The sequence below is a fragment of the Truncatella angustata genome (genome assembly GCF_020726525.1).
Source record: "Truncatella angustata strain MPI-SDFR-AT-0073 chromosome Unknown BKA67scaffold_6, whole genome shotgun sequence".
Lineage (NCBI taxonomy): Eukaryota > Fungi > Ascomycota > Sordariomycetes > Amphisphaeriales > Sporocadaceae > Truncatella > Truncatella angustata.
Genome location: NW_025763386.1, coordinates 3,181,381 through 3,198,233, shown reverse-complemented (window position 1 = coordinate 3,198,233; position 16,853 = coordinate 3,181,381). Strand labels below are relative to the sequence as shown.

At 53.7% G+C, this 16,853-nt stretch overlaps 2 protein-coding genes across 2 annotated transcripts; one reads left to right on the top strand and one right to left on the bottom strand.

Annotated features, from left to right (window-relative positions):
- Positions 1-77: 77 nt before the first annotated feature.
- Positions 78-8,745, top strand: BKA67DRAFT_681119 (uncharacterized protein; the record flags this gene model as incomplete). The annotated part of the gene is made up of 9 exons (XM_046108913.1): positions 78-147; positions 198-863; positions 929-1,184; positions 1,238-1,553; positions 1,605-3,416; positions 3,466-3,768; positions 3,815-6,921; positions 6,985-7,153; positions 7,212-8,745. The coding sequence occupies 9 exons, from the start codon at positions 78-80 to the stop codon at positions 8,352-8,354; spliced, it is 7,842 nt and encodes a 2,613-aa protein (XP_045956731.1). The 3' UTR covers positions 8,355-8,745.
- A 255-nt stretch (positions 8,746-9,000) lies between these two features.
- Positions 9,001-16,225, bottom strand: BKA67DRAFT_661192 (uncharacterized protein; the record flags this gene model as incomplete). The annotated part of the gene is made up of 3 exons (XM_046107774.1): positions 9,001-9,864; positions 9,919-15,903; positions 16,073-16,225. 3 exons carry the CDS (start codon positions 16,223-16,225, stop codon positions 9,001-9,003), a joined length of 7,002 nt encoding a protein of 2,333 aa, XP_045956730.1.
- Between the last annotated feature and the right edge of the window lie 628 nt (positions 16,226-16,853).

Below are 16,853 nucleotides of genomic sequence, written 5' to 3'. Positions count from 1 at the left end.
AGCTCATGATAGAGGGACATCATTATCGAGCTCTAAGAAGGTTCAACAGAATACCATAGACACAGGAAGATTGCATGATGCCGCCAATCACTGTTACTGAACCGCCGAGTTCAGATGCACCAGAGCCTATTGCTATAATTGGCATGGGTAAGTCAAAGTTAATATATGGCAAAAAGCTCAGCTGACCAGCCGCTCAGGTTGCCGATGGCCTGGTGATGCAGAGTCACCATCTGAACTCTGGGACTATCTGGATTCCAAACAGAATTCCTATAGCAAATTTCCCAAGGACAGGGTCAACGTTGATGCGTTCTATCATCCCGACGGCAACCGGCCAGGTTCTTTCAAGACTGAGGGTGGCTGCTTTCTTAAGTCCGACGTGCGACAGTTCGACGCAAGCTTCTTCGGAATCCACCCAAAGGAAGTCCTGACCCTGGATCCTGCCCAGAGGAAGTTCTTGGAGGTTGTATATGAAGCATTTGAATCGGCGGGAGTGCCCCTCCACAAGCTGTCGGGTTCCAGGACCGGTACCTTTGTGGGAAACTTCAATTACGATCACCAGCTGATGCACTACCGCGATCCCGAGAATGCTTTGCCTTACTCCGTTACCGGCAGTGGCATTACGATTCTTAGCAACCGGATCAACTATGTTTTCAACCTCAAAGGCCCTTCCATGACCCTCGACACGGCCTGCTCCAGCTCACTCTATGCACTCCACCTCGCCTGCTCAGCCATTCAAACCGGGGACTGCGATTCGGCCATAGTTGGCGGGACCAACCTGATTTTAACCCCTGAGTGCCAGATATTCTCATCGGTCTTGGGTGCTGTTTCGCCCACATCAGTCTGTCATACGTTTGATTCGAGAGGTAGGTAGTTAAATGACGCCGGATATAAGTATACGAACCTCGTCGATTGCTGACTAGGTGAATAGCGGATGGGTATGCCCGGGCGGACGGAATCGGTGCACTCTTCGTGAAAAGGTTATCTCAGGCTGTGGCCGACGGCGACCCCATCAGGGCCGTGATCCGAGGGACATCCTTCAATGCAAATGGTCGCACTGGAGGGATCACTCACCCGAGTCCAGAAGGTCAAGAAGCTTGCATACGCAGGGCGTACGAGCGGGCCGGGGGGCTAGACATGTCGCTAACCGGATACTTCGAATGTCACGGAACTGGCACGCCCGTTGGGTAAGTAGGCTTAGAAGTCTCACAATACGGAAGTATTGCTGATTTATCTACAGAGATCCAATCGAAGTATCTGCCATTGGCCAAGTTTTTGCGGGTAGCCGGTCGAGTTCCAATCCATTGTTGATCGGGTCCATCAAGTCAAATATGGGGCATAGCGAGCCTTCCAGCGGCATTGCTGGTGTGATGAAAGCTGTCTTGGCAATCGAACGAGGCATAATACCGCCTACGATCGGCATCGAGACCTTGAACCCCAACGTAGATCTCAAGGAAGGACGGCTGAGGATAGTTACCGAAAGTGTCCCGTGGCCAGATCTTGGCATTAGGAGAGCAAGTATCAACTCGTTCGGATACGGCGGTTCAAATGCTCATGTATGTGGTACTGAGATCTCTATATCTGCCTTTCGCTGCTGACACATGTAGGCCATTGTCGAATCAGTTGACACATTGCTCCCAGGGTATAGATCCCAACATCAAGCCAGTACCGAATCTTCCGGCATCCAAGCCCTAGCCAGGCAGAATGGAGTCTCATCTCCTTTAGTTCGTACGATTAAACCGAGCCATACAAATGGAAACACGAACGGTCTGGGTAGAACTATGAACGGAAACATGAATGGCAGCGCAGACAGGCATACCAACGGTACAACCAATGGCGACACGAATCATGGAGGCGACTGGAACAAACTACGAACCTCCCAGTCGAAGACGCTATTTTTGATCCCATTTTCGGCCCATGATGAAAAGACACTGCGCGCAAACTACGATGCCTTGGTTAGGTCCCAAAACAGATGGGACCTGGGAGATATTGCCCACACCTTGAGTGGCAGGCGTAGTCGATTCCAGCATCGATCTTTCATCGTAAAGGACATAAATAATGGCGGACCCACGCTACCACAAGAGTTGCCGTACGTGAACAAGGTGCAAGCAGCTGGAAGTCCTACCTTGGGCTTCGTTTTTACAGGCCAAGGGGCGCAGTGGCCTCAAATGGGGGCCTCCCTGATGGCTGAGTACCCCAGCTGCCTGGCCACAATTCGACGGCTGGACAGGTGTCTCGACGACCTCGACGAGGGAACAAGTCGGGAATGGAGTATTGAGGAAGTCCTGAAGCAGGACCATCAACGCAGTCGCATCCACGAGGCGGAAATTTCACAGCCGCTGGTGACTGCCTTGCAAATTATGCTAGTAAACCTCCTGTCACAATGGAACGTGACACCCCGTGCTGTCATAGGCCACTCATCTGGTGAAATAGCCGCTAGTTACGCCGCAGGCCTTTTGACAGAGGAAGAAGCAATGATTGCGGCGTATCTACGAGGCAAGGCCGTCGCGGAGAATGAGGCTCGTGGCCTCATGATGGCAGTCGGTGGCCCCCTCGCACAAATCCAACCCCTCATCGACGAATATGAGGGTACGATCAAGGTCGCGTGTCACAATTCCCCAGAGAGCCATACTCTAAGCGGTGATGCCGACAACATGTTGAAACTCAAAGCCTTGCTGGACGATAAGAAGATATTTTGCCGCCTTTTGCAAACCAGCAACAATGCTTACCATTCGGATCATATGAAAGTTCTTGGGCCACGGTATGAAAGCGACCTCAACACTCTGATGCCCAAGAGATCAGGTGCCCGGTCGCTCAAGACTTCCAAGGCCCGCACTCAGGCGGTTTTCTTCTCCTCCGTCCATGGACATGCCGCCCCCGGGTCTATACTGGGTGCAAAGTACTGGCGACAGAACCTCGAATCGCCAGTGCTTTTCCACCAAGGCGTCGCGGAATTGGTTACTCTGGCTCCTGTGGAGATACTCATTGAAATCGGTCCCCATGCGGCACTCCAGGGACCTCTGCGGCAGCTGTCTAACACGATGGACAAGAATGTCAAGTTTCCAGCATACCTCTCAGCCATTACGAGGGGCAGCGACAGTGCGCAAAACATGCTGACACTTGCTGGCAGCCTCTTCGCTAGGGGATACGATGTCGATCTCACCCGGGTCAATGCTACAGAGAGTCGAGGTGGGGGTCATTTCCAAACGGGTAAGATCATCACAGACTTGCCTCGCTACCAGTGGCAATATCCGAACGAAGTTCTGCTTTTCGAAAATCGGTACACCCGCGAATGGCGATTACGTATGCATCCGCGACACGATATTCTAGGGAGCAGAATTCCCGGCACGAACCAGACAGAACCGTTATGGCGTAACAAATTGGCCGTCAAAAACGTCCCTTGGCTGGGAGACCATCGTGTGAGTATCTCTCCAACAACTATTGCGTTGATCTGACATGCTTTCGTAGCTTGGGAAGGACGTCGTGTTCCCCTCCACGGGTTATCTCGCCATGGTCTTAGAGGCCTCTACCCAGGTCGTTGAGACAGAGGGTCTCAAAGCCTCTGATGTCGAGTATTACGATATACGGAATGTCAGTCTTTCCAAAGCGCTCATTGTACCCGAGGACGACTTTGGAATCGAAACTCTGTTCTCGTTGCGACCTACCTCGCTTAATGCCGTATCCCGTCACCAGTGGCTCTTTGACTTTGTTCTCACTACGGTCTCGAACAACCAGGGAGTGGATACATTCACAGAACATTGCCGGGGACAGGTAGAAATAGGCTTTGAGAAATACTGTAAGTCATTCTGCCAAGAAGCTTGAATACTATCTGAGCCTAACGTCGGCAGCATTCCCTGAGAGCTGCATTATGAACGAACTGCAAGCTTCTTCGAGAAATAAGAACATCAATGCCGCACAATGGTATGAAAGCTTTGCGAGAGCGGGGCTTTGCTATGGTCCCATGTTCCAGGGCCTGTCCAATATTTCTGCTATCGGAACAGCGAACAGTTCCAAGGCGAGGATTGGCCTTGAACCAACTGCCAAGGCAATGCAAGGAGAGTCGAGATACATCCTCCACCCCGCAGCCCTAGATGCCAGTATGCAGCTCTCGATTCTCGCGGCGCACAAAAATACTGCCACCAGGTTTAAGCGGGCATTCATGCCCACTAGCTTTGAAAGTGTCAAAGTATGGCCAGGAGTTGCAAGTCAGAGCAATACTCATGCCGAATCGTATGCGAACGCTACACTGAAGGGCGTTCGGGGCTTGTCGGCCGATGTCCTGCTCTTAGGGGCCGAGGGCCAAAGAATGTTCGAGGCGACAAACATTTTCCTCACAGCTTCAGATCAATCTGCGCCGAAGCTCATCGAAGAATCGAGTCCCTACACACGCATGGTGTGGAAGCCCGATTTTGAGTATCTGACCTCGCAAATTCTGGCCCAGCTCCACCCGACAGTGGTTCTACAAGACGATGCCATCATTCCTTCCCTCAACCACCTTGCATTGCACCAGCTGATCCACTTCAAAGCGGTGCATTCGGAAGTCTTCCAAAAAGGATCGAAAGAACCACATCTACAAAGGCTACTTGATTGGACCGCGGAAAAGCTTGCAGCCGCAGAATCCGATCCCAACAGCCCGGCTTCCACCATTACCAAATATGACAATACGTATCGAGAGCAAGAGATAGAACGTCTGTCAAGCGCCCTGAAACCCCGGTCATCCGAGGCGCGGCTCATGTGTCAGCTCTACAACAACCTCGGCGCCATCTATAATGGAGAGAAATCGGGCATCCAAGTGGCGCTGCAGGACAACTTGCTACTTGACAATTATGAGACTGGTCAGGTATATCGGGAAGGCAACCGAAGGCTGGCTTCGGTGGTGGCATTGTATGCTCATCTGCTTCCCGGCATCCGAATTTTCGAGATCGGCGCGGGCACTGGTAGCGCAACCAACGAGATCCTCCCCGCTCTGAAGGGGGACAATAGTTGGCGCCAATACTCGGAGTATCGATTCACGGACACGACCCCGTCATTCTTGGCCGGTGGAGAAGAGAGGTTCTCCAAATTCGGTGGCATGTCGTTTGGGACTTTTGATATGGAGAAGAGCGGACAGTCCCAAGGCTACCAGCAAGACTGGGACGTCGTCGTTGCCTCAAATGTCATACATGCCACATCCGACATCCAAGACACGCTCGTCAATGTTCGAAACCTCCTCAAGACCGGTGGAAAGATGATCCTCCTGGAGTTGACCCAGTCCCAGCTCAGCGCAGGCTTGGTACTGGGCACCTTCAGCGACTTCTGGAAAGCCGATCACGACCCCAGCTATCCAAGATATGACGGCCCATTCTTGAGCAAGTCGCTCTGGCAGAAAGTTCTTCCCGCCTCGGGCTTTTCTGGTCTCGACTTCTATCTCGACGACTACGCGGGCGGCAACGTCTCAGCGACAGTCATCTGTGCCACGGCCACGGAGCCCGTGCAAAGTGTACCGCGCCCAATATCTGACCTAAAAGGGCCTGGTATTACGATTGTTTACAGATCAACGCCACCCCTTTTCACCCAGCCAATGGCTGATCACATCGCGCGGACCACCGGTGTGCCAATCGCCATGTTACCGTTGGCGGAAATCGAAACAGCTCAAACAAATCGATACATTTTTATTTTGGAGGTGGATAGCCCATTCTTCCTCGACGTCACGCCCAAAGAGTGGGGGATGTTCCAGTCGGCCTTGAAGCACTCGACATCTTCGCTCTGGGTGACCGGCGGGGATCTCCTCGTTGGGAAAGAGCCACTTTATGCCATGGTCTCTGGGTTGGCCAAAGGCATAAGGACAGAGAACAGCTCTGTCCGCTTTAGCATTCTTGACATCGATCGTGTTCCCGACACCTCTGACTCAGAGATCTTCAGCCTGGTCGGACAACTCGAGAACAGAGTGGCAGACTCTACGAGGCTGAACGATGACTCTGAATTCCGCTACAAGGATGGTGTTCTCCATGTCAGTCGCTTGGCCTCTGATGATACTCTTAGCGGTAAATCTGAAGCTACAGCAGATGCGGAGTCAACAACACAACAGCTGTCTCTGAAAGACTTGAAAACTACACCTCTCCAGCTTGCCATAGAAAAACCAGGTGTATTGAGTACGGTGTACTTCAAGCCAGATCCCGAGTTCTCTAAGATCCTGCCTGCGGACGAGGTAGAGATCGAGGTGAGGTATGCCGGTGTCAATAACAAGGACCTAGCAGTCCTTACTGGCCGGCACCACTCCGACAGCTTCAGTGACGAATGCTCAGGTATTGTCACCAAGATTGGTAGTGAGGTGGTGGACCTACAAGTGGGGGATCTGGTATACTGTCAGTCATTCTCCAAATTTGGCAATTTTGTAAGAGATAAGGCCACCTTCTGTCAGCGGCTTGAGGATGGCGACACGTTGGAGGGAACAGCCACGTTGCCAATCGCCTTCTGCACCGCCATATACGGCCTGATGGATTTGGGCCGACTGGAAAAGGGTGAGACGGTACTGATCCAGTCTGCAACCGGCGCGGTCGGTCTGGCAGCTTGTCAGATCGCTCGTATGGTGGGGGCTGAAATCTTCGCCACGGTCGGCACAGGAGACAAGATGGCTGAATTGTTAGCCATGAATTTTGGAATCGAGGAAGACCATATTTTCCAGTCGCGAGACAGGTTCACAGCTCGGAAGATCCTAGAGTGCACCGGTGGTAAGGGCATCGATGTGATCTTGTGCAGTGCCCGCGGGGAGCTCATGCACGAGTACTGGAGGACCATCGCCAATTGTGGGAGGTTCATCGAGATTGGAAGAACCGAGGTCCTGGACAACGGCAGCTTGAGCCTTGACGTCTTCAGACGCAATGCTTCCTTTGCGTCTTTCGATCTTGAAGTTTTGAGCAAGACCAGGCCTCACATAACCGCCAGGTACGTATCAAACTCCACGCGCGCACCGTACATAATAACCCGCCGTTCGCTAACACATGTTAGGTTGATGAGAAAAATTCAAGAACTCAAATCCGAAGGACATATCAAGCCCCTACCGCTCACCCAGTTTGGTGTTGCCGAGATCGATAAAGCGTTCATGACGTTTGCCAAGGGTGCCCATGTCGGAAAGCTGCTCATCAACTACGATGCACAACTCGAGAAAGGCATCAGTGTAAGTGACTTTGACTATGGCTCTACGGTTTGTACAAACTACTCACATGATTCTGCAGGTACAACGAGACGCTTTCACCGCGCAGTTCGATCCAAACGCGGCGTATCTGCTAGTCGGCTGCTTGGGAGGCCTAGGCCGAAGCTTCAGCGCATGGGCTGTCTCTCGTGGGGCCCGCCACTTGATCTATCTATCTCGCTCCGGAGCTGTTGGCGACGAGGCCAGAGACTTTGTCGAGGAACTCGGAGACCATGGCGTCGACGTTTCGATCGTCAAAGGCGATGTGAACTCACTCGCTGATGTGCAGACGGCGGTCAGTTCGGCCCAGCACCCTATCAAGGGCGTCGTCCAAGGCGCGCTCACACTCCACGATGGCCTGTTCGAGTCAATGTCACTAGATCGTTTCAACGCCACTGTCCACCCGCGTGTGATTGGCACATTGAACCTTCACAAGGCGACCATGGACTGTCCCCTGGATTTCTTCGAGCTGTGGTCTTCGTGGACCGTCATCTTCGGCACTGCAACCCAGAGCAATTATCTCGCATCCAACGCATTCCTCGACGCGTTCGCCCGTCATCGGCGGTCGCAAGGCCTACCTTGTACCAGTCTCGCTCTCAGCCAAGTCTTAGGCATCGGCATAGTTTCATACATGCCCGAGTACCAGCAAGCCATGATAAGAAATGGTTTCTATGGCAACGACGAAGAGGAGTTCTTGCAGTACTGCGAGCAAGGCATCCTGCCGTCCCCGGCTGCTGACACGATCCAAGATCCGGCCTACCAGTATGACCCGCACACATTGGGCCACCTGCTAGTAGGCATAGAACCTGCGGGTCTCAAGAATGTGGACCAAAAGTACCCGCTCTCGGATATGCTCTGGTATCACGATCCTCGTTTCCAGAACCTTGTCCAGGCTACCACGTTGTTGTCTTCGGCGAAGCAGGATAAACGAGATGGTGCAGCAGAGGAGGGCACGGCGCTGGACAGGATTTTGGGAAAACTCTCGCGGCTTCTCTATATCCCCATCGACGAGGTTGATACGGACCAGGCCATCAACCACTACGGTATAGATAGCATGGTCGCAGCTGAGCTGCGAAACTGGTTCCTTGCCACGTTTGGGAGGGAAATCAGCATGCTCAAGCTACTTAGCGCTACGATGACGGTCCAGAAGTTGGCCGAGGAGGCAGAGGCCGAAACGACTCAATGAACCAAGGAGGGAAAATAAGGGAAGAATACCGACTGGATGTTGTTAGACACACATTATGCACGCCCGTAGCAAGTGAACTGGCAAATTGATTATACGTTATAGTTTTTGAACAATCATGAACTATCGTCGTCAATGTGCAATTGGTTATTAGGCTAATGACGACAAGATGGGGTACAAGATGGAATGCATCGACTTAGAGACCCTTAGCGACGATTAACATGAAGCATATGCCACACACGTGAGTTACGAATCTGCATACGCTGATCTTACTGTGGGCAGTAAGGACAACATGATGAAGAGTGGAAAAGAGCATTCGGCGCTGCTGGGCATTAAATGGCATTGAAACCTTGACGACCGCTGACCTATGCAAGGTTGATAGCTGGTGAAGCTCGAAAGGAACAAGTGACACCATGATTCGCAGAGTGACAGCAGAGAAAGTCCACACTGTTGCAGACGTTTTGGCGAGGAAACCAAAGCTCCACATCAGCCGATCCGATTCGTGTAAATCGCAAGGAGATGGTGGAGCCTGAACCCAAAAAAGTGTCCTAGACTGGATACACAGGCAAAGATAGGTTCTCGACTATTGATTTTTAGCACTTTTCATTATTCTACATGAGAAATCCCAATCCAATCCAACGTTCTTGACTCAAGCACTGACGCCTACTGCCTTCTTGGATCGTGTGGCAATTTTCTCAGCCAAACTATGCACCGTCTGATTGGCCAAGATCTCTGAAGACTGAAGAGGCGCATCGAACTGACGGGTGACCCAGTTGCGCAGCTCCACCGCGACCAGCGAATCTAAACCTAAGGCTAAGATGGAGCCCTGGCGCGCATCGATACTACCTACTTCTACGGATATCAATCGCGCCAGCTGCCGAGTCACGGCGTATGAGATGAAGTCTGACACCGCCTCTGTATCCCCTTCGGCAATGACCTGCTCGTAGGTCTTCCCACTACCCGCTGTGGCCCCAGCCCCTTCCTCGGCAGCGTTGACCTCACTAGCTCGGCCCACATCGCGTACCTGGCTGAAAAGGGCTGATTGGATCGTGCCATTATGAGCGGTTGCGCCATCAAGGGACTCGGCATCGAAGCCTATGATGGCCTGGGAGGGGCTGGCATCAGAACTCATCGCGGTGCCGAGGATATAGTCAAAGAAGCGCATGAGCTCCTCCACAGGAATGAGGCTAAATCCCGCCCGGCGCAAGGCACCCTGACGCGTCTCGTCTGCCTGCGTCAGGACAGCGCCCTCACTCCAGCCAATATTGATTGTTAGAAAACGGGTTTCATTGGACTCTGGCAGCCTCTGGTGGGCCAAGGCGTCCTGCACTGTGTTTCCTGCGCTGTAACTAGCCTCGGCTTGCGCGCCGACGATGCTAGCGACCGAGGACAACGAAAGGAAGAACCTCAAGTCGCGAGATGCAAAGACACGGTGGAGAGCGAGCGTTCCGTCCACCTTGACCTTGGTCACATTCAGGAAATCTTCGTGCGTCGTTAACTCTAGCGGTCGGTCCTATGTACCGTTAGCATTCTATGATGAAATTGGAGAAAGAAAAAGACGGCTCACAATCATGACCATGGCACTTTGAATGACACCGTGGACAGGTGGTGCACCCTGGTGGAAAAGCGAGGCAGCCACTGCCTGCAGGCTGGATTCAGATGATATATCACCTTGGAGTGTGTATAGACAGATTCCAGGACGGACAATCTGGAGTTGCGCTTGCAGTGTATCGTGTGTTTCTTGGTTGAAAGTGCGGCGCGAAATCGTAGCCAAATGCATGACACCGCAGCGCGCCAACTGGAAGAGCAACCGCCGACCAAGATCACCATGGCCACCTGCAACGACATACGTAGCACGTTCGTTAGACCAAGGATCGGTTTTGGTAGCGGGAATGATCTGCACGGTGGACTCGGGGTCTGCCTTCAATACAACCTTTGGTTGAACGCCAGTGTTGACCAGTCGAAGCGCCTCCGCGACCTCTGACACATCGCGAATGGGAACCTCCAAGCCAGACAATGGTATATGATGGAACGCCTTCATCGATTCATTAAAGAGGGTACCGATCAGGTCAGGACGGGATTGCATGAGCCCCGACACGTCAAGCTGGTGGAAGGAGACATTGGGCGGAAGCTTGAGTGCCAAAGCGGCCCGCGACGAGGACCCTACCGCGACAACACTGCCGAACGGCTTGACGAGAGGCAGTACCTCGGCAGGGGGAGAGCTTTCGCCCGTCTGAAAAACTACGTCCAGCCCCTCGGCGAAAACATCACGAGGCAAGCGTCGGTGAAGCGAACGACGCGCCACGAGCACATCGGCCGCATCAATCCCTAGCTGTTCCCTGAGCAAGCCAGCCTCGGTTGCATCAGAGGCCGTGGCAGTGACGCGAGCTCCGATGGAACGGGCAACGGCAACGGCCGCCCGCCCAGCGCTGGTGCGGACTCCATGCACCAGGACCGTGCCCCCACTGGAGAGCAGACGGCCAACACCGCGAAGGGCATGTGTGGCAGCCATGAGATCCAGCATCAGTGTGGATGCAATGTCGGACGGTACATTGGGCGGCAGTCGACCAGCGTGGTTGTGCGGAATACGCACTCTGTTGGCCCCTACGACGGGAGCCAGGGCGGCAACACGGTCACCTGGTGCCAAGGATTTGACGTCGGCACCAACACTTGTGACGACACCTGTATATTCTCCCAATGGAGCAGCCGAACCAGCCTTGGACAACCCAATCGCCCGTGCTTCCACTTCGACCTCTTCGTTTCCGAGATGTGCTCCATAGTGTTTTTCATCGTCGACGAACAGTCCTAGACCTTGACCGGACAGCACGAGGGGCTTTTCAGTATCTATGAATCGGCGGCTTTTAGTCTCACGACCATACTCGCTGTTCTCAGCGATGGCCTTGTTGAGTCTGTCATTACGAAGCAAGCGTGGGACCATCACGGTGCCGTTCTCGCCAATGCGGTACTCGCGCTCTGTGTGCTGTATATTGGGGTTCCCAACCTGACCAGCAGCAGCAGTTACTAGATCAAGCAATCTGTCGTGATTGTTGGCAGCTGTAAGCATGCCCGGGGCTGCATGGATAGTGGTGAGTCGCAAATGGTCGTTTTCTGCGTGAGCCGTCCGTGCGAAGCCTTCAATCTGGTGGAAAGGTAGGGGGCTGTCAGGGCTGAGCCATATGATCCGAGAGGGCTGCGTCAGCAGAGTTCTAGCGGCGATAAAAGCATGAGGGTCAGCCAGAATAGGCGAGTCAGGCTGATCATCGACGACAATTATCGTTTCGTTATTGTCATCTCCGGTTGCGCCATTACTGGCTAGAGCCTCAAGAGCTCCTGGACTGAGGGCTCTGAGCGAAACGTACGGTGCACGGTCGCCCAGCCCTTTCTCAAGCTCCGAAACCCAGGCTGGTCGATTATCCGTAGTGTGGGTAAGGATGTGAACATTGGTGGAAATCTGAGGTCTAACTGGCTTCGCCACAACGATTAACTTGCCGTGAACTTCTTCGCGTAGAGTCAACTGCTCTTCTAGAGGAGGAGACATCTTCGTCATGACTGCGCGCCATGTATTATCCTTTGAGTCTCGCGCAGACAGCACAAGCAACACAATGCCGCCGGGTTTGACGAACATTGCAGCTTGACTGAGCCACTTGGATGAAGCCGTTATCACGATGTCGTATACGCCGACCTCAAAGCCACGCGCAGTGGGGTTAGTGCCAGGCCGGAGGGTACGATATTGCACTGGGAAACCCTTGAGGCGCTTGGCGGCGTCTTCGAAGCGACCAGGAGTCGTGTCGATAAATTCGTGCGCTGCTACCTTGTCAACGCCACCAAGGCCGTTCAGCAGTTCCCCGGTAAGGTCCACGCTGGCACCCAGGCCGATGGAGGTGAACCGCTGGCGTTTCAAGGTGGTCTGAGCCAGAACATGCGCTAGAGTGCTATCTGACGGTAAATCCTCAGGTCGCATATGTTCGATATCGACTTTCCAATCCAGCTCATAGCAAATCTCATGCAAAGCATTGCCGTCATGGCCATTGTTCTCAAGCCCTCCCAGACTCCTGAACTCCATATCTGAGATTGAAAGGACGCGGTGGCCACGCGCCAAGACTTTGATATCTGATACAGCAGTCCGAAAACTGCTTGATGTGAGCAGGGTCGAAACATCGAGCGGAGCCCCGGGCTTGGTTAGCGAAGGGGTGGTCGAGATCAGCACCTCGCCGACGTGGACCGGCATAATGGAGCCAGGGCCTAAACGCCGGCCCGCAAGTGGCAGCGCAGTGTGGAATATAATGTCAAGGGTAGATGGGTGGATAACATGCGGTTGCTGGTGCTGAGCTGGCATCATTGCCTGAATGTCCAGAATGTCAAATGCGGATGAGGCCTGCGACGCATCTGCAGCCATGGATATCGAGTGGAGACCAGTGAACCCTGGGCCGTACGTGTTACCAACAGCGTCCATGTCTTTGTACAACTTCTCTGCAGAGGTCGTGTCGCTACCAGGAGGAAGCACTGGAATTTCTTCTGCTATCGTCTCAGACGTAACACTGTTACTCTCTGCCAGTATGCCCTCGACAACACCAGTGGCATGTTCATACCATTCTCCACTGTCCGAGAGTGCTGTGATGGCAAAACGGAAGCACAGATCTGCGCTGGTCTGCGGTCGCAGACTCAACTGGAGTTCTACACGCTGTGAATCCGGTATGACGAGTCCGCGTTTGAATGAAATGTCGCGAATTGCCACCGTCTCGAGCAGCCGCTGCGGGAAGCGCTGACGTGCTAGTTGCGCGACTCCCTCAATTGCCATGCAGACATAACCTGCACCCGGGAACACAGTCAAACCGTCGACAACATGATCCTGCAGCCACGGCAGAGTTGCCCGACTAAGGAAATGGCGCCAACGAGGCTCCATATCCGTCCCATCAGACACCGGTAAGCCGAGTAGGTCGTGATAGGGCTCCTTTCGTAGGCGATAGGCTCGTGCCACACGTGACTCATGCCAGTGCTTGGTTGAGTGGTCCCACGTGTACGCCGGGAGGTCATGACGCACCACTGCCTTTTGTGCGTCTGGTGCAAGCGTCGACACAGCATCCCAGTTGATGTTGACACCACTCTCGAACAGCTGCCCAGCCAGCGCCAATACGCTGGTGACAGCGCCCACTTTGCGCTCCAGAGTCGCTCGGTAGTCGAAGCTAAACTTGGGCACGTCCGGGTGCTGGAGGCTCTGTCGGACCGGGCCCGAGAGGGCTGGATGCGGGCCAATTTCGATAAAGACCGCATGCCGCTGATGGCGGGCTTTACCCAGTGTTTGCACGGCGTCGCTAAATCGGACGGGGGATACGAGGTTGGCGATCCAGTATTCCGCACCAAAATCAGACGTCTTGGGCTCACCCGTAACAGACGATATGAAGACAATTTCATGAGCAGGGTTACCATGCTCTATTTCCAGTGTCCCAAGACGTGCACGGTAATCGTCAGCAACGGCTCGCATGTGGTGAGAGTGGTATGCCGTGTCCACTAGGAGCTTACGATGGAATGTGCCGTCATCAGCTGCAGTGATGCGATTCTCTACCTCTTGGATCGCCGCATCATCACCGGAGATGGTCACGCTTCGGGGACTGTTCACACAAGCGACTACAGCCTCACCTGCCGAGAGCCCCTCGAGATATTTCATGGCGTCCTGCTCGTCGAGCCCCACGGATAACATAGCACCGGGGCCGAGGCCTTTGGTCTTTACAGCCATGGCCATGAAGCCGCGGTGAAAAGAAATCTTGAGCGCGACTGCATGGGACAGATAGCCCGCAGCATATGCTGCAGCTATCTCGCCACTGGAGTGGCCCACGGTGGCCGAAATCCGCAGACCTTGTGCGCGGACCAGTGCGATCAGGGCAATCTGCAAAGCTGTCGTGGCCGGCTGTGCCAACTCAGCCTCGTTAAGACGAGACTCTGTTGTGTCGCGCAAAAGCTCTGTCTCGAGATCCCAGGTAGCGCCCAGCTCGTGGAGGATATCGCGCGAAACGCGAATAGAGCTGCGGAACACGGACGGTGGCGTGGTTTCAAGCAGTAATTCGCGGCCCATGCCTGGCCACTGGGCTCCCTGGCCCGTGAACACAGCAACGATGTCCATCTCAGTGCGGACCGGCTTGCTAATGGGTACGGCGAGGCCTTGGCGGAATGCGTCCATGAGCGATGCGTGGCCGCTGGCCACGGTACTGAAACGATAAGGCAGGGCTGAGCGGCGGTGCAAAAGGGTATAAGACAGGTCTGCTAGTGATACTTCCTCCCGATGCTCAATCCAGTCGTGCTGGGTTTGTATCATGGCCTTCAATGAGGCTGGGCTATTGGCTGAAAGAGTAAAGAGGCGGGGGCACACGGCATCATCAGCATACGTCCTTACTGGGGCTCGCGGTCCGCGCTCGAGAATAGCATGAGCGTTGGCACCACCAAATCCAAAGCTGTTGATTGATATACGGGGTGTGACGCCTTCCGCACGAGGCCAAGGTATCACCTTGGTCGGTACCTGTATCTGGTCCAGGGGTAGGCCAGGTTTGGGATTTTCGAAACCGGCAACCGGTGGTATTAGCTCACGTTCAAGCATCACCGCCGCTTTCAGCAAGCTGGCTAAACCAGCAGTGCTTTCTGTATGGCCAATGGCGCCCTTGATAGAGCCGACATAGAGAGGTACTTGACGGACTGCGGAATCTGCAAAGACGCTGGCGATACCTTCCAACTCTTGTTGGTCGCCAGCTTTGGTGCCAGTGCCGTGGGCTTCGACGTAAGCCACTTCCTGGGGCCGTAAGCCAGCTCGGAGGTATGCCGTCCGGGCTAGTTCGGCTTGGGCCTGGCCGTTGGGGTAAGTGATGCTTTGTGGCGTGTAACCATCTTGCCCGATGGCAGTGCTCCGGACCACGGCGCGCACTGGGTCGCGATCTCGGATAGCATCTTCGAGACGCTTTAAAACCAATACGGCTACGCCCTCGCCTCGCCCGTAGCCCTCACCACGATCATCAAATGGGTAGCACCGTCCGCTACTACTAAGCATATGCAAGTTACTGAGGCCGATGAAGTGATCCGGCCCTAACAAGAGGTTTGAGGCAGCCACAAGGGCGGTATCCGACTCGCCGCTTTGCAGACTTTGGCATGCCTGATGCAGCGCGACAAGACCCCCAGAGCATGCCGTATCAAGCGTCATAGAAGGTCCGCGCAGGTCTAGCAGGTGCGAGATGCGATTTGATAGCATGGCCTTCTCGACGCCGGTCATGTAATAAACGGGAAGGTCCATTGTGTCCTTATATAAGTGACGGTCGTAGTCCATAGGGAATATGGCGGTATAAACTGATGTGGCCGACCCTGCTACTGCCTCACGCGGCATGCCGGCGCTTTCGAGCGCCTCATAGGCCAATTCCAATAGCAGCCGCTGCTGTGGGTCGATGGCGGCGGCTTGAGACTTGGAGAAGTGGAAGAAGGCATGGTCGAAGTCGCGCACATCTCCCGAGATGAAGTGGCCACCCGGGTGGTTGCTTGTGCCGTTAGGGTCGTCAGCACTGGGGTGGTAGAAAGCCTGTCGGATGTTTAGTGAAGTGTTTATTGTCACATATCTGTTGTTCTCCAATCTCTCCTCTCCTTCGTGCTTTGCTATGACAGTTGTTTATTTATGATATACCACTTCTTGTCTCTTTTCTTTTCTTTTTTCTGGGTCTTATTTGTGTTCTCAATTGTTGTATACTCACTTCTCCGTTGTATCTGTCCTCCGGCACGCTCGTCCATGCCGTTTTGCCGCTCTCAAGCAGCCTCCAAAGGCCGTCCACATCGTCGGCTCCACCGGGCAGTCGAAAAGACTGACCCACTATGGCGATAGGCTCAATAGATGATGTGTCTCTCATGGTTTCGTCTTTGCGTGGTTAGCCTATCTATCCGTTCCACTGATTTGATTTTTTCTTTTTCACTTATACTGACATGCGCGCTTTCCGCCCTACCAGGTGGGAAGTTTTTAATGGGTGTTATTACATCTAACGTTGCCGGGCTGCTCTTTTCTGCTGTTACGATCCATCCATGTACTCTACCAAATTTTTGATGCAGGTCAGGACTCGCAGGGATATGGAGTATCAGAGACCAGAGGAAGACCATTGGTGTGGCTCTTCCTTGAACGGGCGCGGATTGATGACTGCCAGGTTTACGGCTTTCCAACTTGGGATTGATATATTCGTGTAGCTTGTCATATTGTGGTATACAGTTGAATCGTCCGTCTACAAAAAGGATGGGAGGGCCCCTGCGAAGACATGGGGTCAACTTGACTCCGTCAGACGGACATCCTTGACTGGTGGAGTTAGGACCTGACTCGGCTGGCTATCTGAAATGTAGTGTCCCTAAACTCGTATAGGATGCTTCCCTGCACGTGCAAGTATCTTGCGAGGTATCTAGAAGCGGTCGTAATTCTCGTCGCCTACAGGTCCATCGATCCTTATCTTGAGAAGACATACCTGACTAAAGATCAGGATCCTGGGAGTCGGT